Below are 22,251 nucleotides of genomic sequence, written 5' to 3'. Positions count from 1 at the left end.
CCCTCTATCTCCCTCTGACGCGTACACTTTGTCACACAGCTGCTCTCAGCATTTGAGATGTGTGTGGAATCCGTAAGCGGTTGCTAAGTGACGGCAGAAGCATCTCCGTGGCATCGCCATGGCGAAAAGGAGAATCACTGCTTCGCAATCACGGCTGTTAGAAAACAAAGAGAAGAAGAACGAGAGAGTGAACGAGAGCAGATGCGAGAGAATCTGCCAAGAATGTTTAGGGTTCAGACAGAGTTCCCATAAAAGTTCCCAGGAATACCAAACAATTTTAAAGGGCCCATATTATGGAAAACCACGTTTTCCTCACTTTTTTGAAATAAGAGTTTGATGCTATATAGAGACACTTCAAAACATCCTGTATTGGACAGTCTACACAGTCTATGTATGGAAACCAATCTGCAGAATCAGCCTATTTTGAATTCATTGTTTTTTGTAATGTCATGAAAACTAGAGCATTTATATAAATATATATGGGTCATTCTCCTTTTTGAGTGGGAAACCATATCACAAAAGTTGCAGGGCTTAAAAATATGCATAAAATATTAGGCACAGCTCCAAAAGTCAGTATGTACATGACTAAATAATACATTTACCTTATGATTTCTCTGATTTTTCTTCTTTTATCCTGTTTCATAATTGCTCTGCATATGTAAAACAGCTCGTCACAAAACCAATTTTCATTTGAGAAACGATTTTTAATGTAAAACAATATTTTTAACAGGTTTAACTTGTATTTGTATGAAACAGATTCATGTTTACTTTTTATATCATATCAAACAAAATTCATTTGTCACAGAGATTTTGGTCACTGGTGTTATCAGGACTCTTATATTACATTTTACCACAGTATTTTCAGCTCTATTAAACTGCTTCTTTGGGTAAAGGCTCATCAGAGAGGAAGCATCTCAGGACATGAGAAGGCGAGTCATACTTGCTCACTATATTTCATTGATTTATTAATAATTTTGTTTAACAGGCAGCACATAACTTCTATGGTATCACTGGTGTTATGTGCTTTAATGGCTGAGTAATTAAAATTTTGTCAAAATAATGCCATAAATCAGTTTTATTACTGATTTTAAATAGTTGCACAAGGTCACCTGACCACCAGTCGATTTACAAAATCCTCAGTTTTAACCAGAATGTCAGTGGTGTCACAGTCACTGGAGTTACAACACAACACCAGTGACTGTAAAATATGTTTGGAATTAAGCTGTCCTTTTTGCATATATGATAATAGGAGATGTTAATGGACATACTAGGATTATTTAGTTTTGGGATGAAAGAAATTGATTTTTTAAAAATGTATCCACCTGTATTCCCACTCCAATTAGAGAATGACCCATTATATCTGTCAATTTAGCCTACAGCAGTTCAGCTCCGCCAATCTACACTGAAGTTATGAGCGGTGTGTCAGCACAGACTGCTTTCTGAGTGAAGCACAATACAGGACAGCCAATCAGAACAAAGCTCATTACAGGTTATATTACATACATTAGGTTGTAAAATGATCATGTAAAATGAAGTATGACCATTTTTTGGTACATGAACACACAGAAACATTATGAGAGGAAAAAATAAAATGGGAAAATGGAAATGGGCTCTTGAGTAGCTCTTATATAAATGTCTCAGAACATCCCAGTGGTCCTGATAGGCAGTTGATTGTAGACATTTTCAGATAAAGCTTCCAGCAACAGCGTCATGTCTTCATTTTCTGATCAAAAAGAATTTTTAGGTGATAAAATTGTTGCTCTAATCACAAATTAGTACACATTTTAAAAAGATGGTTCTTCAAGGGTTCTTTAGTAAAGAAAATGGCTGTATGTAAAATCATGAACGCTTTTGCATTTTTAAAAGGTTGTTTGCATTGTGAAAGGGTTCTTCAGATTAATGGAGAATGTGCTTTGGATGGTTTTATATAGAGCCTTTTTAAAAAGGGTTATATATAGCACCAAAAAGGGTTCTTCTGTTGTTACAAGCTTGACATCGTACTACCCTTTTTGATGCTATATAGAACCCTTTTCAAATATATACAAAAGATTCTCTATCAATCTGAAGAACCCCTTAATAATGCAAGGAATCCTCATGCTAGGGGTTCTTTGAGTGTTCATGGTTCTACACAGAACCATTTTCTTTACTAAAGAACCCTTGAGGAACCATCTTTTTTAAGAGTGTACGAAACCTCTGTGTTTATTTGCGCAAATGTTACTGTTTCCTCAGATGAGTAACAAGCGCTCCAACAGTTTCCGGCGAGCGATCCTGCAGGGCAGCCGGCAGCTGAAGAGCTCCAGTCTGAGGGAGGAGGTCGGACTGGGCCTGTCCCAGAGACTTGTCCGACACGTGGCCTACGAGACGCTGCCTAGAGAGGTTGACCGCAAGTGGTACTTCGACAGCTACACCTACTGCCCCCCGCCGTGGCTAATCCTGGCCATCACCATTGCAGAGGTGAGACTAGAGCATGAGGAAAGTGAGCACTGATTCTGAATGATAAACTATACACAATGTCTTTTTTATAAGATTAGAGGAACTCTAAACGGAAATCCAGTTGCTATTGAATAGCAGTGGTTGTATAATACAGTCTCTGGACACAATAAGGGTCAGTGATAGGGCATAAATAAAGTATCACAGTACTTAAAGACATTATTACAATCACAATATATTGTTTTTCAGAGTTTCAGTGCAGTAGGCGGTGTAACGATGCACAAAATTCATTATTTAAAGGATACATTTGTCATGATACAGCAAAATAAGGAGTGGATAAAAATGTGCCGTATATTAATATTTCCCTTTTCAGTTTATTGGAGCAGTCATCATTAGAAAAAAGTTCAATAATTGAAACATAAGTTGTGCTTTATGGTGTCCCAATCCGACACTCTAGCCACAAGCTAACATGCTAATCACAATACAACAATACAATACTCTGTGATACAATTTCATACAATACAGTGTGTTATACTGTTACGTCTGTACACACTTTAAAAAGACGGTTCTTTAAGGATTCTTTAGTCAAGGAGTGTTTCTATTTAGAACTTTCACGCTTAAATGGTTCTTTGCATGGTGAAATGGTTCTTCAGATTGATGGAGAATGTGTTGTATATGATTCTATATAGCACCAAAAAGGGTTCTCCTATTATTAGCTTGACTTTGTTAAAATAGCAAAGCCATTTTCCTAAAGGTTCTACATAGAACCATATATAATACATTCTCCATCAGTCTGAAGAACAATTTCACCATGCAAAGACCCATTTAGGTGTGAAAATTCTAAATAGAACCATTGCCTTTGCTAAAGAACCCTTAAAAAAAAACATCTTTTTTAAGGGTGAACCATACATACTTCAAACACAAGCTAAATGACCTGTGGTTCTGATTAGATTTCTGAAGATGGACTATGCCATGAAACTAATTTCTGTTTTGGCTAAAATAGCTCCAGCTAAGTTCTGCTGCTGTGTTTGCTCCCTCAGATGGTGGTGTTTGTGTATTATGGGCTGCAGCTGGACCGCTGGGTGCTGCAAGTTTCCTCTCCGTCCTTCCTGAAGAGCCCTCTGCCGTATCACCCTCAGCGTAGAGCTCAGGCCTGGCGCTACCTCAGCTACATCTTCATGCATGCTGGGTGAGTGCTAGCACTAGCCTTTAGCAGTCACTGCTAGCCTAGACTGCACATGGTAATCTTTGTATTTTCATGGGCCCTTGGCTTATGGGACCCTTTAGGCTGCTGCCTAACTTTGAAGACCGCCTCTGTAAACATGGTGGTTGTAAAGTTAAAAGTTTGGCCTTTCAATAAAAAGTGTCAGTCGCCTTATTGATAAAGGCAGAACCAACAGAAAGCCTTGTTTTTTGTGGGGATATGTACATGTATAGCAGCCAAAAAGACAAAAAAGTACATTTTGAGCAATGTTTGTGTAATTTTGGTCAGATTTCACCAGATTTCAAACATGTTTTTGAAATGTTAGCCTAGCTTCCAGGCTTTCAAACTTCACCATTCAAAAACATAGGTGCCTGATCTTTATCACTGCCATTCATTGTTAGCCACGTGATCGATTTTAGGCCAAATGGACAGACTTGCCTATAAAGACACAGATAATCCTATACACCTAATCCATCTCATCAGCTAGTCATGAAACTTTGTTGAATCAGTTACTAAATCAAAGCAAATCTGTGCACTAATTCAGCTGTGAGGGACTGGAATCACGGTAGAACTTTAAAGGAGAAGTTTTGTCAAAAAATGCTAACATGGCTAACAGTGAATGGAAACCACAAAGGCATGCAAGCAGTTAGTCATTTGCATAATGCTACTTTACTCCAATAGCTTTTGCCAGCATTTTCTTGGTCAGAGTTCTCCTTTAAAGTACCATCTGGGAATTACTGCATGTGGAGAAGCAATATTTTTGTGGCTGTCAAACAATTCATGCTCACTGAAAACCTAGCGATGTTTATGCTTACCTAAGTGCTCTGTTAGCAAGCTCAGAGCTAGTCCTGGGGCGGCAATGGTGCTGGGTTCAGCATTAGCTGATTAGCTCATTAATTAGCTGCGGAGGTGATGTTTGAACACTAGCAAAACTAGCCTGTTCTTCTTGACGTTTCCTCCTACTTGAATGAGATGTTGCTGTTGCTAACCCAAGAGCCATGTTACAAAGACCTTTCAGTAGTGAAATGTAAGCTTTGACTGGATTTATTAGTACTGTCTCATGATTTTTGTCTCGCTCTGGTCAGATGGTGTACCCGTGTGATTGTGTGTTCAGATTATTTGGGAATTTGTGGTTTTGGCACAGAATGCTAGCTCTGCAGGGATGTAGTCAGGATTAGCTTTATCTGACTCAATCTGCTGCGGCCGCTCAGTATTTGCAACCCCTTAGTCTTGTTCACAGCAGATCCACAGCACCACATTGGAGTGGAATTTGGCTTTTATAAACCCACTTTTGTGTAGTAAACAGTTTTAAGGTGAATGTTCTTCCCAGCACTGCTAAGCTAACTTCAATTCAAATCAATTTAATTCAGGAAAACTTTAATTATTCCCAAAGGGTAACTGGTAATGACTAACAGGGTCTGGTTAGCCTTATGCAGAATGTTCATGTTACCATGCTAATCTCTGTTAGCGAGTCCAGTAAATTTATATGAAATGTCTACAGCTAACAAGGGCTGTAGTTAGCCCTATGCAGATTGTTAGCCATGTAAGCATTTTTAGGAGAGTTGTTTCTTTAAGCGTAGCAGGTTTTTGTAGGTTTCTTTGAGCGGCAGCTGTGTTGACTGCAGGAAAGATGACCGTGGGTGACCAGACTGCTGTGATCTGGTGGACTTTAGCGTGTTCCTGTATTAATGTTCCCCAGTGTGTAATCTCCTCTAAAACCCACTGAGCCTGCTTCATTCATACACAAACAGGATGCCAGCGTTAAAACATGCAGAACCTGGGCAAGCAGCACCCGTACACACACCCTTACTCACCAGACAAAGGTCAGTAACTTGGCCTCATCAACGCTGTGATGGAGACCTCATTACTGCCATCTCCATAGCAACACCAGGCAAAAGTTGTGATCTAGTGAGGGGAGACAAGTATTCAGACACTTGTCAGACAGACACACACACATGCACACATATAACTGTTGTTTGAACCAGACAACCTTTCCAAACTAAATACATAAAAAATATTTGCATCCAGATAAATGATTGGTGAAAAGACACTGTTAAACACTGACAGTCTTATTTTCATAATAGAAGAATGTGATGAAATGATGAAATGTAAATGATTTAAATTATTGTATTTTATAAAAATTAATTTTATTCATATGATATCTGTAATATGTTCTGTGAAAAAAGGCTGAAAAAATGAACTGTTGTGGAATTAAATGGGAGGATGGAGTTCACTCATTGGTTACTTTGGGGGTCTTATATATTTAAATGCTTTAAATAGTGCCATATTACAGTCATCAAGACAGAGATTAAAACAATACAGGAGTGATTAAAGGTAAATCTGCAAAAATATCCTTCTGATTGGTGTCAACATTTGCAGATGATGTTACTCCAGCCAGAGGATGACCAAAGAAAAGTTCGTTATATTCTACTCAGCATTAAGTTGTGCCCCACTCTCGCCTAATAGTCATTAATCAGAATAATAATAATCTGTCTTATATTCTGTCAACTCACTATTACTTTTAAATTAAATAAAAGCAGCCAGGCACCAAATCATTTGTACAGTGTACTTGCTAGACACAGATGAGTTATTAAGAACTCCAGCTATGCTCCACTTCTTTTTCTCCTTCAAGTCTCTATACCGCTCCATATCTGTGCCCTTCACCTGCCTGTTTCCTGTTTAAAATCACCTGCTTGGCTCTAAAACGTCCCCCTGGAGCTGCAGCGTGAGTCAGAACACCCGCGCTGACAGATCTGGGTGCCCGAGGGTCAATAAAAATCCAGAATTAGCACATCTCCAGCCAGGCATCACTGCAGCACTCACAGTCTGACAGCTAACACAGTGTACCGGAGCCCTGAGGGGCCAAATCACAAACCAAACCAACTCTCCAATACTAAAGAGGACAAGGTCAGAGTAATTACCCCTCAACCAGAAACCAGAATTCACTACAGCTGGAGATAAACAGGTTGTTTCTAGCCATTTGATGGCAGCTGCAAGATCAGATCAGAAATACTGTCAACATATAGAAATATTAGTGTTCTTTTATTATTATTATTATTTTCTAGTAACGCTAGCACAGCAGGAACTCATGCTGTGAAATTCTGCCTAATTTTAGTTTTAGCCATTTTAGGCCATACATTTTACTTTACTGAATACATGTAGGACAGTGTAACCATATGAGTTTACTGACATGTAAAATTTAAATGTTTTTTATATATATATATATATATATATATATATGGGTGTTCAGTGGGATTTGGGCCACTTAGGACATGCCAAACTTGGGCCAAAAGTACTGAGGCATTTATTGACCAAACACAGATCTGCCACAACTTGTGTTGTGACCCTCTTCCTTCATCCACACTGTTGGGCCACAACATTCATGCCAGAATTGGCCCTTAAAAGCAGATATGAGTACTAAGCCAATTCTGGCCCAGATGCCTATCTGCCCAGAAGTCAACACTTGTGTATGTTAGCCAGAATTCGCCCAGAATTGTCTGCTATCTGGGTTGGATCTGTAGCTTGCTAGCTGAGCTAATGTTAGCCAGTTCCTCTCTCCTAGATAGCAGCACTAGCTTAGCTTAGCTAGTGGGCTGCAGGTCTAAACCAGAGCAAACGGGTTTTGGGCAGTAGGACACTAACATTACTGCTACTGAGTGCTGATTGGTTAACATTACTGCTACTGAGTGTTGATCGGTTAGCATTACTGGTACTGAATGCTGATTGGTTAACATTATTGCTACTGAGTGTTGATTGCTCACTGACATGAGAGTTCAAAAGCGCTCAAAATATAACAGCAGTGTTAAATTGTTTTTTGCTGTTCTGTATTTAGGAAATGAGTGCAAAATTAAGCTTTTACAAACTATGATTTTTGCTGTAATGCTCCATATTAATCCATTCACATGTAACGGGGGTTGAAGTGTTCTGTGGTTTGTGCAGCTGTTAGCCTGTTAGCTGTTGCTGAGCCACTGTCTTGCGTAGTTTTTCTTCAGTTATTTTCTGGCCCTGATTTGGCAGCACATCAAATGGAAAAAGAAACCATTATTGATCTCACAAGTCTGAACAGCAGAATAGTACAATGCTGTTGTGGTTAGGGCTGGGCAATATGACAATATAGATCATTATCATGCTAAATTATGTTACAATACAATACAATGTGCTTTTCTGAACATACCATGCATATCGTCAGTATTTGTAAAACACTGACCATCTATGTTTTATTATAAAGAAAAAAAAATGGAGTAAGTGACAAATAATAAAAAACAAAATAATTGTATTTACAGTTTTTGATAGCATTTTTTTTTAATGTTGCACGACTGGTTCTTTTTTTGCATTCCAACTGATGTCTAAAAACATAAATATTGTAACATAACGTGTATTGTAAAAATGTCTTTAAATATCGCAATATTATATTTTTGCTACATTGCCACATCCAGTTGTTGGAACCATTTGGTTGTTGGAGCCTGTTTGGTATTGGTTCTCAGACTGTGTTTTTGACTTGGCCTTCTTGTTAAAGTATCCTGCACTTCCACCCAGTCTCTCAGTTACAAATAATAAATACCTTAAAATTTATTTTATGTTTTCATGTTCGAAACCAAACACTTTTGAGTTAGCTTGTAAAAATAAAACCAATAACAATCATTATTATTATACGGCTGGTGTGTTTTTCGATGGTTGGTAAAAGAACAGTTAATACAGTAAATGATTTTTCTAAATGTTTTTGAATCCCCTATAATTCTCTGTCAGGGTTTGGAGATGGAGGGATGTGTGCGTTGGTGAGATTTCTGCTGCTGTGCGTTCATTATTAAGGATTAGCCACTCTGTTTCCCCATCAGGACTAAGCCTGAAATATAAGCTGTGGAAATGTTTATGGGTAAAGTCTGCTAGCAGCAGGCAGAGTAGGTTTTAATCACAGCTTTATTCAGGATGGATGAACTGTCCGGGTGCTCTGATGTGTTAATGGATGAGAGGCTGACTGATGCCTCTTCACATCACCATTTCCCCATTTGATTACATATCACAGGACAAGGCTAATGAAGGCTAGAGTTATAATCACCTGTTTTTACTGTTCAGCTCTTTTTCTTTACAAAGAAGGAAGAATGTATAGTGAAATCAGGTGGCGTAGGTTGAACACATGCAGATAATGTGGACCTCAATGGATTATACACGCTTAAAAAAGATGGTTCCTTAGGGGTTCTTTGGTAAAGGTAATGGTTCTATTTAGGTTCTATGGTTCTATTTATTTTCTATTTTATGCTTCAATGGTTCTTCATATTGATGGAGAATGTGTTGTTTTTCGAAAATGGTTTTGCATAGCACGAAATAGGGTTCTGCTCTTGTTACAAGCTTGACATCGTAACCATAGTAGAACTCTCTTCAAGAATATGCTATATAGAACCATCTACAGCACATTCTCCATCGATCTGAAGGACCCTTTCATGATGCAAAGAACACTTTAATCATGCAGGGTGTTCTTTGAGTGTTCATGGTTCTATATAGAACCATTTTCTTTACTAAAACCCTTGAAGACCCATCTTTTTAGGAGTGCAGTTGATGTAGTCTTTGTGTAGCTGTTGTTTGTTAACCGTAATTAATACTGAGCGCCACATGCTGGCTGTGTGTGGCAGGATTGAACACCTGGGTCTGAACATGGCCATGCAGCTGCTGGTGGGAGTGCCGCTTGAGATGGTTCACGGAGCCGCCCGGATCGGCCTTATCTACCTGTGCGGAGTCCTGGCGGGTGAGTCCAACTGCATTATCCAGATCTCATTTGAAAATCATGACCAGACAAGATTTATCCACATTTCATTTACATCCACATTCCATTTACGCCTGACCACATAAATGCATCTCAGGTTGTGTTCATATTACCAGGATAAAGTGGCACAGATCCAGTTTTTGCCTTAAAGAAGAGAAAAAGAGGAAAGAGGGACAGACAGAGAGATACAAAGGGGGAGAGAGGAGATACACAGGGAGATACAGATATAAAAATTTACAGTGGTGGTGATAGGAACCAGGGGTCGCCATGACTACAACACAAATATAAGCATTTTATTTACTATCCAAAACCACCAGTGAACCTACACGTGTCTTCTGCGTTTTATATGGAATATTGATGATTGGACAATAGTGGAAAATCTGAGTTTTCTCTGGGGACGATTTTGCCTCACAGCGCCCTGCATGTATCCCTCCACCATGAATGGATTTTAAAAATGCTTTTTAGACCCAAAATCTTCTCAAAACTATTGTAAAACAGTGTCTCAGGCATCAGGCAGTGTATTTATAACTATTTATGTAATAACTTTCTGTGAGGGAGGTAGATGTCTGGTTCCTATCACCACCACTGTGAACAATTCTGAGTCGGTAAGTTTCTCTAGAATGGAATGTTTCACACCAGACCACTCTGAATGACTCTGTTTACATCTTAACCATTTAATTATGCAGAAATTTAAGAAATTGGTGATATTCCCCTTTAAATGAGAGAATTATTTCTGGAAAATTGAAGCAGCCTGAACACCTTTACACTGATGTGAAGAGAATCTGTTTAACGCGTTAACACATTCTCTGTTACACACACCTTTACCCAACCACCCCCAAACTCCCCACACACACACACCCCTTACCCACACAGACACACACACACACACACACACACACACACACAGCAAAGCATGCGGAGTTCTGTTTATACACTACAGCCTGGAATCAGTTGCCATATTCATATTTTTGTGAATTTATATACAAAAATAACTTACACCCCGTAAATTTAGATATTCTAAACTACACAACAAAAGATATTTGGTGTTTTTAGATGTTGTATTTGGTATTTTCAAGTTTTGGAAATAACAAGAATTTATTAAAGTATAAATAATATACTGTAATTGTTTATTTGTTGATGCTATGGGCTTGCTCTATCATTTTCTACAATTTTGTGTCTTTATTTATTTATGTATTTTTTACAGCTTCATTTTAGGCATTTATCTACCACAAAATGTATATATATGTATAAATATAAAAACACTGGATGCAAACTTTTGAAAAGCAGTTTAATACAGAATTACTCACACTAGGAAAAGTGCTGCATTTAATTTACTTGATTTAAATATGTACATAATTTCCACATGAATAAAATATATCACATCAACACATTTCTGTTTTTCGGTTTTTTATTTTTGGCTGTGTGTTGATAAAACACTGTGCAGAATCAAACACACCCCAACCCCGCAACCAATCCCCACCCACCCCACCCCCCGCTTAATTGATTAACTTCCAGTCAAAAGAGCCAATAAGTTCATTTTTCAGCAACAACAAAAAAGCAGAAAACATACATTTAACAGAAAATGACACAAAAGCCTCAACAACTAAATATACTATCAGCTGTTTGAGTGTTCAGTGTGTCACTCTTTACCTTTATTACAGCTTCCATTCTTTTCCGGAGACTCACTTTCAGTTTCTCAAAGAAATCGGCAGACACACCTCCAAAGTTCAGTCTTAGAAGTTGATCATTTTCTGAAGTAATCAAACACATTCAGAGATGTTGAGGTTTGGACTCTGAGGTGGTCAGTCCATTGTTTAGCTTCTTTGTTTGATGTATCCATCTCCTTTTCTCAGTTAGGCTTCTTGAACAGCTACACATCCTTTCAGACTCATAGCGCTGAGTTGTCTTCTCAGTTGTCAAAATATATATATTTAAAATATTTTTTAAATTTCAGTTTTGGAAACTCCTGTTTTTCACTTATTTTCCATTGACATTCTCCTTATACAAGTAGAGTATCTTATATTTAACCTCCTCTGAAATATCTTCTCAAAAATGAATAACTTGTACTTTTGACTGGAAATTAAATGATGAGTTTTGCTCAGTAATGTATATCATTCATGTACATGTATTTGAATCAAATAAACTCAGCACTTTTTTCAGTGATGTAAAGAACGATATTAAGCAGCTGTGTGTATTGTTGGTTATTTACTATAAAACTAATGTTTATTATGATCAGTAGCAGAGTCAGTGTGAGATTTAGGCGTGTCTGTGTGCGGAGCCAAACAGCTGTGTGTACGTCTGTCTGTCTGCGAGATTACACCTTCTAATCATGCGTTTCTAGTGACTGTGACCGTAATTACAGACAGTGCGTGAGCTTTCATCTTCATCCTGAAACACTCCAAACACCATCCATTCACACACGCCTGTTAAAGGGCTCACATTCTACATTGTCTTACATTTTATTTTCCTCACTATGCTTTTATGTACCTCATTCAAAAAGCAGTCTGGGCTGAGACACTGCTTATAAGTTCAGCTTGAGTGGGCAGGGCTAAACTGCTGTAGGCTGCATAGGGGAATAAATGTAAATCTGTTGGTTTTCCTGACATCACAGAAACAAATCACAAATCAAAACTGGCTTAGTTTCTCTATGGACTGTGAACTGTATGCCTTGTAACTTTGACAATGTTTATATAGCATGGAAGCTTATCAGCATATACAATTAGCCTGGTGCTAACTGCATGAATGCTGCACACTGAGCATGACATACCTGTAATTTTACTGTAACTTAGCTATTATCCAAATTTAGACTGATAGTAGTAGTGGGTGACATACCGGTTCAACTGATATACTGGCTGAAATTCCTCTTAAGGTATTAGTTGTTATTGTGGTACCCATATGCAAATAAATGCAGATAATGTGATGTACAAACAGTGCGGAACATGCTAATTCACCTCTTGTGAGCTGCAGTCTGAGGTCAGGTAGTCCAGTTCATTGTCAAATGAACGACATCAGACTGTAATGAGTTAATGAGTTAATGGGGGAAACAGAGCGGAAGGAAAAGCCAGTCTCTTGGGGTTCACTGTTAGCCATTAACCTAGCATGGAGACTAGCTGGCTTGAATGTACTAAAACTGCCAGGAAGCTTAATTATAAAGTGACATTAATTGTTGCCCATACTGCCCACTACTAACCACAAGTTATACACCACCCTACCTCACATTTAGCAGAAACACCAACAGTATCACACTTTGTCCCAGTTCTGTTAAATATAACTTGATGTACAACCCCATTTCAAAAAAAGTTGGGCGCTGTGCAGAATGTAAATAAAAATAGGATGCAATGATATGCAAATCATGTAAATCATAATTTAAAGGAAATACTATAAATACAACAAATCAAATGGTGAAACTGAGAAATGTTATTGTTTTTTGAAAAATATATTCCCATTTTGAATTTGATGCCAACAACAAGTTCCAAGAAAGTTGGGACAAGGGCATGTATACCACTGTGCTGCATGACCTCTTCTTTTAACAAACCCTGTAAGCATTTGGAAATTGAGGAGACCAATTGATGTAGTTTAAAAAGACAAATGATTTCATATTTTAGTCAACAGTTCAGGGTCTCCTTTGTCATATTTTTCATTTCATAATGCGCCAAATGTTTTTAGTGGTGATAGGTCTGGACTGCAGGCAGGTTAATTTAGCACCCGGACACCTTTAATACAGAGCAATGTTGTAATACATGTAGAATGTGGTTTGGCATTGTCTTGCTGAAATAAGCAAGGCCTACCCTGAAAAAGACGTTGTCTAAATGTTGCCAAAACATGTATATATCATTCAGCATTAATGGTGCCTTCCTAGATGAGCACGTCACTCATGCCATGCGCACTAATGCACCCCTATACCATCATGAATACTGGCTTTTGATCTGTGTGCTGATAACAAACTGAGTGGTCTTTAGCCCGGAGGACACAGTGTCCATGATTTCCACAAAAAATTCCAATTTCTAATGTTTATTCGTCGAGCCACAGGACACTTTTCCGCTTCCCTTCAGTCCATTTTAAATGAGCTTGGGCCCAGAGAAGGTGGCAGCATTTCTGGATCCTGTTTATATCTGCTTTCTTCTTTGCATTTTAGAGTTTTAATCAGCAGAGTATATGCAGTGATTTTCACTAAAGAATCCTGTCTGTTTTTAATGCAGTGCTGTCTGAGGGCCCAAAGATCATGGCTAACAAATACTGGTTTGGGGCCTTGTCCCTTGCATACAGAGATTTCTCCAGATTCTCTATCTTTTAATGTTATTATGTATCGTAGATGATAGAAAGCAAAGGTTTTTTGCTATTTTAGGTTGAGAAACATTATTCTTTAATTGTTGCACTGTTTGTTCTCACAGTCTTTCACAGAGGAGTCAACCCCTCTTTATCTTTACTTCTGAAAGGCTCAGCCTCTCTGGGAAGCTTTTTTATATCCAATCATGTTACTGACCTGTTGCCAATTAACCACCAGGTGTTTTTTTAAGCATTGCACAACTTTACCAGCCTTTTGTTGTCCCTGTCACAACTTTTTTGGAACGTGTTGTTGGCATCAAAACCAAAATGGTCATATATTTTTCAAAAAACAATAAATTTCCTCAGTTTCAACATTTGATATGTTGTCTTTGTACTTTTCCAATGAAATGTAGGGTTTAAATCATTTGTACATCATTGCATTTTGTACATCATTTGCACAGCGTCTCAACTTTTTGGGAAATGGGGTTGTAATTGAAAACCAAAATATTTACTAAATACTTCATACTTCTGCTATAACCACTACTACTACTATTACTACTACTACTACCACCAATAATAATCAACTCAAGTCAGCTTTATTGTCAATACTACAATATGTACAGGACATACAGAATATTGAAATTGCTTTACTCTCAGACCCCATGGTGTAGCAATAACATTAAATAGAAAGTAAACAGGAAAAGTGTGTATTTAAATAGACTAGATAATAGATTAAAAAAACACTAAACACTAATCATAAAAATAAACACTAATTGTAGAAAAATAGAATAATAAAAAATATATAAATATAGAAGGACCTGAAATTAACACTAAAGTGACATAAGGCACCTACAGATTATGGTCTGTGGGTATAAATAGTGCAAATATAAACAGTAGTGCAATTAGAATGAGCTTATGGAGCTGTTAAAGTGATGAGTGCATAACAGAAAGCGATGGGTGCATAACAGTCCCTGAGAATGTCAGAGTTCAGTACTGGGGAGTGGGGGTCAAGAACCTGTGTTTGACCAATACTGTCAGAGTTCTGTATTGGGGTTTAAACTTGTTCTTGAAAAAATACTCACTTTCTCCCCTGCATTTTTTCATATGAGTTTGAGACCCCTACTCTATCCCTTTATCATTGGTCAGTTTCTGACCACAGAGGCATGACCCTTCGCTGGATATTGTGGTAGATAACAGTATGCTGTACAGTCAGTGTTGCCAAAATGTCAGAATATTCATGTTTCCCTGTCATTAATGACACAGTTTGTACACACAAACACATGCGGCGTTGCTCACAGCAGGCAGATGGTTTGTAGGATGTTTTATCACAATCATCAGTGCTTATGTCATTATGACGGTGGTGTTGTTTCTTACATACGGTGAAATAACAGGACACTTCTCAATAGGTTTTTTATCCAAATGATCATGTTTTCTTTGTCAGTTCGCAATAACTGACCATATTAAAACCTAATCAGGTTCATTTAGAGAATAAATACAGCCAAAGGCCAAACCCATTTTGCCCCCTGTTATGATGTCAGCACTCAAACATTTCTGGTGTTTCAGGTGTTTAAATCACTGTTGAGTTTCAATATGTGCTTTTAATAATAGTTTGGAAAAGATAACTGTCAAATTATTATTTAAAAACCTGCTCTTCATACAAAAAAAGACATTGATGAGTGAAAATCATGAAGATAAATACGCAGAGCTGCTTCATGAAAAACTACATTTTTACAGGGTTTTTTCTTACGTAATGGAAAAGTAACAGTGGTGAACATTACTCTGAAAACTTCAGAAGAAGCCAACTTTCATGAGTAGTGCATGTTAGCATTAGCCTTCATGCTAACACCGAGTGCTGTGTGCTGATCTTTCTCCAGGTTCGCTGGCCGTGTCGGTGGCTGACATGACTGCACCTGTGGTCGGCTCGTCTGGAGGAGTCTACGCCCTGGTCTCCGCCCACCTGGCCAACGTCGTCATGGTAACGTACCCACTAATGCGCGCAGGTCTAATGTGTGCTCAGTGCCTTGGGCAGCAGACTTTGAAAGTGTCCTAGTCCCAGGCCTGACTAGGTTGGTGTGGCCGTAGTTGTGCCCCAGCCCCCCTGCCCTCCCGCCCCAATGCCCCAGGAACTGCTGCTCCTCTGGCTGCACTGTGCCACTGTCCAGACTGGGCATAGTTATGCAGCAAAATGACAGGTTTTCCTCATAGGCTCAATGAAGTACATGTAAGCATAACCTATCCTGCATGGAGCCTTCGATTAGCGTCCCTCGGGTCAGCATCTTCACTGCTGTCACTGTAGAGCAGCTCACAGGAGGTCTTCCTTTATCCCAGCTGCAACTGCTCTTTTAAACAAAACTGGCGCACTGACAGCACCATCAGATTAGCAGCAGTGGACTCTGTATTGTGTACCATATGTTTGTATGGCAATGGCAATGTTCTGGGTGGTCTGTTTTTTGTGTGGTTTTATTGTCTTCATTATTTTATGTCCAGAGTCCAAAAGTCTGAGACCACATTAAAAATCTGATATTTGTACAGAATGGTTTGTTGTTAGTCTCATCTCTTCCAGTGAAGCACATGTTCAGATGACTCTCAGGTGGATTTGGTTTGCTGATTGGAGTCTTTTGCACAAACACATGGAGTCCATGCAGCTGGAGTGCACATAGAGTGTCATTAAAGCAAAAGGGGGACAAACCACCAAATTCTAAAATTCATATAAACATTCAAAGATTGTACTTTTCACTCAAATTTTTATGCTGATAATATCATTTGTGGTGAAAAACTGTATTAAATTTGAAAGGAATGCAATATAGAAGCATTTCCACTAGTGATCTCAGACTTTTGGACCCCACTAAATGTGTCCGCCTGCCATCAATTCCCCTTTGGGGATAATTAAAGTTCTGTTGAATTGCAGTGAATATAGCATAAGAATATAGCGCTGAGGGCTGGAATTAGGACATACGGAGAGTCTCTTTGTGACAGTTCAGTTTTGGAGATGCTCTGCTGTTTTGCTGTTTTGCTGGAGCGTGACTGTGAACCGCTGTCGAGGTTTTGTGATTTAAAGTGTGAAGTTCAGATCCAAGAGAGTCTCTCACATTCCACACATTCCACTGTGTGAGCCTCTCCAATCACATGGTGTGTGTGTGTGTGTGTGCTCATACCTGCCAGCATCTGTCTCTTTTGTAGCTTTCTTCAGTTTTTAAAGGGCCCATAACAAGGAAAACCACATTTTTGTTGTTTGTTTTAAATGAGGTTCATATACACTCTTAAAAATAAAGCTGCTAAAAAGGGGTTTATTTGTTTATTTGATTACCCAAAGAACCTTTTAATAGATGTTCTTTTGGTGAACTGTTTTTGTAAACGAGATAAAACTGTAAAGAACATTTTTAAACAACCTCCACATAATATCAAGGTTCTTGGAGGAGCCCTTAGTTTGGGTTAGAATCTTTACATGATTTGAACCTTTAAAAGGTTTTTTACACTCAGAAATCTCTTTATTTAAGCATGGTTCTTTAGATGGTCCCAAAGTGGTTCTTGCATGGCATCTTAAAGAGTGTACTAAAAAAATGTTAAAAATGTTTAAATGTTCAGTTTACTCCCCAATCCATACATTCCATATATAGAAACTAAAGTGGAAAAACATCTCATTCTGGATTTTTTGTGGTTGTGATGTCACAACCATGAACATATTTACAGCCTACAGCAGTGTAGCCCTGCCCAGTCAGCCTTAGCCATTTGGCCCCAGCCAGTCAGGCTACAGCTATTTGGCCCCACCTATTCAGCCTACAGCAGTGTAGCCCCACCCATTCAGCCTACAGCAGTGTAGCCCACCCAATCAGCTTACAGCAGTGTAGCCCAACCATTCAGCCCAGAGCAGTGTAGCCCTGCCCATTTAGCCTACAGCAGTGTAGCCCACCCATTCAGCCCAGAGCAGTGTAGCCCCACCCATTCAGCCCAGAGCAGTGTAGCCCCACCTATTCAGCCTACAGCAGTGTAGCCCACCCATTCAGTCTACAGCCATTTGGCCCAACCCATTCAGGCTTTAGCAATTTAGCTTCACCCATTCCTGTAGAAGTGATGCAGAGTGTTGTTCCTGCAGATAGTCTGTATTAACTATTATAAATATTAGAGTAAAAGACGTGAGAAGATGATTAAACATTGTGCTGTTCCTGGTTGTCGGGAAATAAATCATTCCAGCTTCCAAAGAATCCACACATCTGAAAAAAGTTGATTTGCCCCACGTTTCTGAGGATTTCAGTCAGAACATTGATTTGTTCCACGTTTCAGCCCAGACTGCTTTTTGAACTTGGCACAATACAGGGCAGCTAAACAGAGCAGAGCTCATTTACATATATGGATCTTAGAGGGATAAAAAGAGATTGGAAAATGGTCATGTAAAATGAATTCTGACTCTTTCACAAAACCCGCCCGTATCATACATGACAGACAGTGAAACAGCTGTTGCTCAGTGGCAGCCTCGGCATTGTTTGTAATACAAAACCATCTTTATTTCACTCACACTCTTCCTCAGAGGTCTTCCCCACTTTCCCACGATGCCCCTGGGCTCTGACCTTGAGTGGCCCCCCTGTACTGGACTGACCGTATAATCGCTCCCTCACATCATCAAATATTAACATGCTCGTTCAGAAAGTGCTGCTCTCTCTGCCCTCCTTGCTCAGCGATTCCCACGCCGAGACTCTGAGTGTGCATGTCAGCAGCACTGTGTGATCAGGGTTCAGGTTTCACACTGTATCACCAGCACTCCAAACCTGCTACACCGTCAGCACAGAACAGAAGGGCTGCAGAGGCGATTAGCTGTCGACGACTTTGATTATGGAAAAACAAGCCATTTATCTAAAAACAAAAGCGCTCTATAATGTTCATATGATCCACACAGTCATTCTGACAGATTGTAATACACTACAGGAAGTGTAGGGGGCGATATGGCTTCTATTGTTTCATTTAAAAAGCGCTCTATAACGTTCATATGATCCACACAGTCATTCTGACAGACTGTAATACACTATAGGAAGTGAAGGGGCCAATATGGCTTCTATTGTTTTATTTAAAAAATGTTCTATGATGCTTTATACTGTTCATATGATCCACACAGTCATTCTGACAGATTGTAGTACAAGTAATACTGCCATAATACTACAACGTGTGCTAACATGACAGTTTCCTAATTTCTGTCTTTCTCTTTCTCTCTCTATATATATCTTCCTCTGTATCTTTTCATACAGAACTGGTCGGGGATGAAATGTCAGTTTAAGCTCTTTCGGATGGCCATGGCTCTGGTCTGCAGTAAGTCTGTATATCTGTCTAACTGCAGTTGTTTTTATTTTAGAGCACACAGTTTAAGTGCAACCACAATTCAGCTACCGCTTCTTGCTGAGCCCCTAAGGGAACCTATGCAAAAAATTGAAGCTCACAAGATTCTTTCGTTTCCTTTTGTGTAAACACAAAATACTTTTGGATACTCACAAGTACTAATGAGATACTTTTACGTAGTCACTTTCATGCAAAAATACTTTCATGTCCTCATGAGTGCTCACAAGATATTTTCACATACTTACAACATTCTCTTGCAGAGTCATGAGGTACTTTCTCATGCTCACAAGATGTGCACTCACAAGTGTTCACAAGATTTTTTCACATACTCACAAGATACTTTCACACACTCATGAGATACTTTCAGATACTCACAAGATACTTTCACATACTCACAAGACACAGACGAGATACTTTCATACTGACCAAATACTTTCACACAGTCAAGAGATACTTTCACATACTCACAGCATACCTTCACATACTCACTGAATACTTTCACACACTCATGAGATACTTTCATATTCACCAAATACTTTCATCCACTCAAGAGATACTTTCACATACTCATGAGATACTTTCACGTGCTCACAAGATACTGTCACATGCTCATGAGATACTCTCACATTCTCACCAAATACTTTCACACACTCATGAGATACTTTCACATACTCACAACATACTTTTGCAGAACGATGAGATACTTTTGCGTACTCACAAGTGTTCAGGAGATACTTTCATGTACTCATGAGACACTTTCTTATATTCATGAGATACTTTCTTGTGCTGTCAAGTAACTTTTGCTATCTAAAAGTACTCTTAAATTTCTTTTCTATATTCACAAGATACTTTTATGCACTGACAAGATTCTTTCATGTACTCACAACTACTCATAAGATTATTTCACATACTCACAAGATACTTTCACATACTCACAAAATACTTTCACATACTCACCAAATATTTTTAATGCACTCATGAGATACATTCACATACTCATAAGATACTTACATCTACTCACAAGATACTTTCTTGAAATCATAATTTCTTGTGCTCTCAAGAAAATTTTATGCACTGACAAGATTCTTTTGTGTACTCACAACTACTCATAAGATTATTTCACATACTCACAAGATACTTTCACATACTCACAAGATACTTTCATACGCACAAAATACTTTCACACACTCGAGATACTTTCACATACTCACCAAATGCTTTCTCATACTCATCAAATACTTTCACATACTCATGAGATTTTTGTCTATTTCTTCCTTTAATTAACCTCCTCTTTCTCCCTGGTGCTCAGTGAGTGTGGAGTTTGGTCGGGCCGTGTGGCTGAGGTTTTACCCCCCAGCCTTCCCCCCTTGCCCCAACCCCAGCTTCGTGGCCCACCTGGGTGGGGTGGTGGTGGGACTAACGCTGGGGGTGGTGGTGCTGCAGAACTATGAGCAGCGGCTGCAGGAGCAGTCTCTCTTCTGGATCTTCTTCTGCGTCTACGCACTCTTCGTCTTCTGCGGGATCTTCTGGAACATCTTCGCCTACAGCCTGCTGGACGTCAAGCTACCTCCAGCACCATGAAAAAGAACGAGCACGAGGGATCTACAGGGCGTGCGTGTTGGATGTGTGCGTGTGCGTGTCGCTACCTGGCCAGTTGTTTTGGTTGGTGGTGGCTTGAGAACCAAATGCCAAGTACCTCACTCCTCCGATCTGTGGCAATGTCTGTGTTAGTGCCTAAAGTGCATCATTGTCACGTGCTGAAGAAGAAGAAGAAAAAAACAAGAGATGTAGCAAAACTGAATGTGAAAGTGGACAAATTAACCCACAAAAACAGCAAAAAAAGTGTACTAATAGAAAAACCTCGCTAACATGCTAACATGACTTAACAGAAGATAGTCACCTCCACTAGTTAGCTTGATATCAAAAGACTATTGAGATGGAATTAGTTTTCATGGGGTGGGGTGGGGTAATGCAATCATCACCAGTGTTTCTCAGTGATTGTAGTCCCGTTCAAATCTGCCATGTCAGTAATTTTTACAAATTACATGCTCCCACATCAGATTGTCACAGCTTTTACCTACTTTAAAACAAACTATAGAAATAAACCCAGTTTATGTGTGGCCAGTTTATATGCCATACTTTAAAATGAACCATAGAAATAATCACAGATTGCATTAATCATGTGCTCTAAAACAAATTGTTGAAATAACCCAGGTTTTATCAATCCTGTGCTATAAAACAAGCTGTATAAGTCACCTAAGGTTATAGGAATACCATGCTATAAAATGGGCTGCATAAATAACTGCAGGGTATATTAATCTCATGCTATAAAATGAACTGTAGAACAAAATCCAGGCTATATTAATCCCGTGCTGTTAAATGAACCATAGAAATAAGCACAGGTTATAATAATTTCATGCGATGAAACAAGCCGCATAAATGACTGCAGGTTATATTAATCCTGTGCTATAAAAACTGTAGAAAAAAAACAGGCTATTTAATCCCATGCTGTAAAACAAACCATAGAAATAACCACAGGTTATAATAATCTGGTGCTATAAAAACAGCAGTAATAATAACCACAGGTTATATTAATCCTGTGTGGTAAATATTTCATCATATTTAATTCAAAGTATTTAAGATGTCAAAGAAGCATTTACTTATATTATGTGTGGCTCAAATCAAGTTCATATGTATTGTCGAACCTTAAATGCACGACTCCAAACATTAAAACTTATACAATGTCAGAAAATATTTAATTTTATGCACATTATCTAATAAAAATGCTAGCGCATTCACTAAAGGCAGCAAGGTGGATAGTTAGCATAAACAAAATTATGGTTAAATTAAATGTTTGGATCTGTTTTCTAGTAATGAGCAGCCGATCATATGGGTATCGAACTTTTTTGAAGTGATTGCAGTGTGTAAATCGAGTAGCTGCTCCAATCTCTGCAATTTCTGTTTCTAATCCAGTGAGAATCATAAACATGACAGGCATCCTGTGGTAAAATTACCTCACCTCCACATGTAAAACTAATCCCATCCAAACGGAAATGAAACTACTCTTTTAGAACAGTGAGAAGCACATTAGTTATTTTACATCCAACCAAGTTAGCTAGCCTTCAGCCTTTAGCCGTCTGTGAGGTATCCAGCTACATGCATCCTCAAACTGATCTTGGACTAAAGTTTCCTCTTTAAATTCCAACTTTCAATACTGAGAGCAGAATGTTAAGTTATTAAGCCTTCTCTAACACTCAGTAATCAGAGA

The 22,251-nt window shown here is 38.7% G+C and overlaps 1 protein-coding gene across 3 annotated transcripts in view; it reads left to right on the top strand.

Moving 5' to 3' along the window:
- rhbdl3 (rhomboid, veinlet-like 3 (Drosophila)) overlaps positions 1-21,467 on the top strand; it is a 63,331-nt gene extending 41,864 nt beyond the window's left edge. For 2 of the 3 annotated variants that reach the window (XM_036571424.1, XM_036571425.1), the window contains 6 exons: positions 2,230-2,454; positions 3,471-3,619; positions 9,262-9,374; positions 15,533-15,633; positions 18,896-18,956; positions 20,293-21,467. In XM_036571424.1, the coding sequence (XP_036427317.1) occupies positions 2,230-2,454; positions 3,471-3,619; positions 9,262-9,374; positions 15,533-15,633; positions 18,896-18,956; positions 20,293-20,564 (921 nt within the window). In that variant the 3' untranslated portion in view covers positions 20,565-21,467. Of the gene's footprint in view, positions 1-2,181; positions 2,455-3,470; positions 3,620-9,261; positions 9,375-15,532; positions 15,634-18,895; positions 18,957-20,292 lie in introns of all 3 variants that reach the window. The other variant, XM_036571423.1, reaches the window with a different exon arrangement.
- Positions 21,468-22,251: the final 784 nt, after the last annotated feature.

The sequence above is a fragment of the Colossoma macropomum genome, unplaced genomic scaffold (assembly GCF_904425465.1).
Source record: "Colossoma macropomum unplaced genomic scaffold, Colossoma_macropomum, whole genome shotgun sequence".
Taxonomy (NCBI): Eukaryota; Metazoa; Chordata; class Actinopteri; order Characiformes; family Serrasalmidae; genus Colossoma; species Colossoma macropomum.
This window is presented reverse-complemented; position numbering and strand designations above follow the sequence as displayed.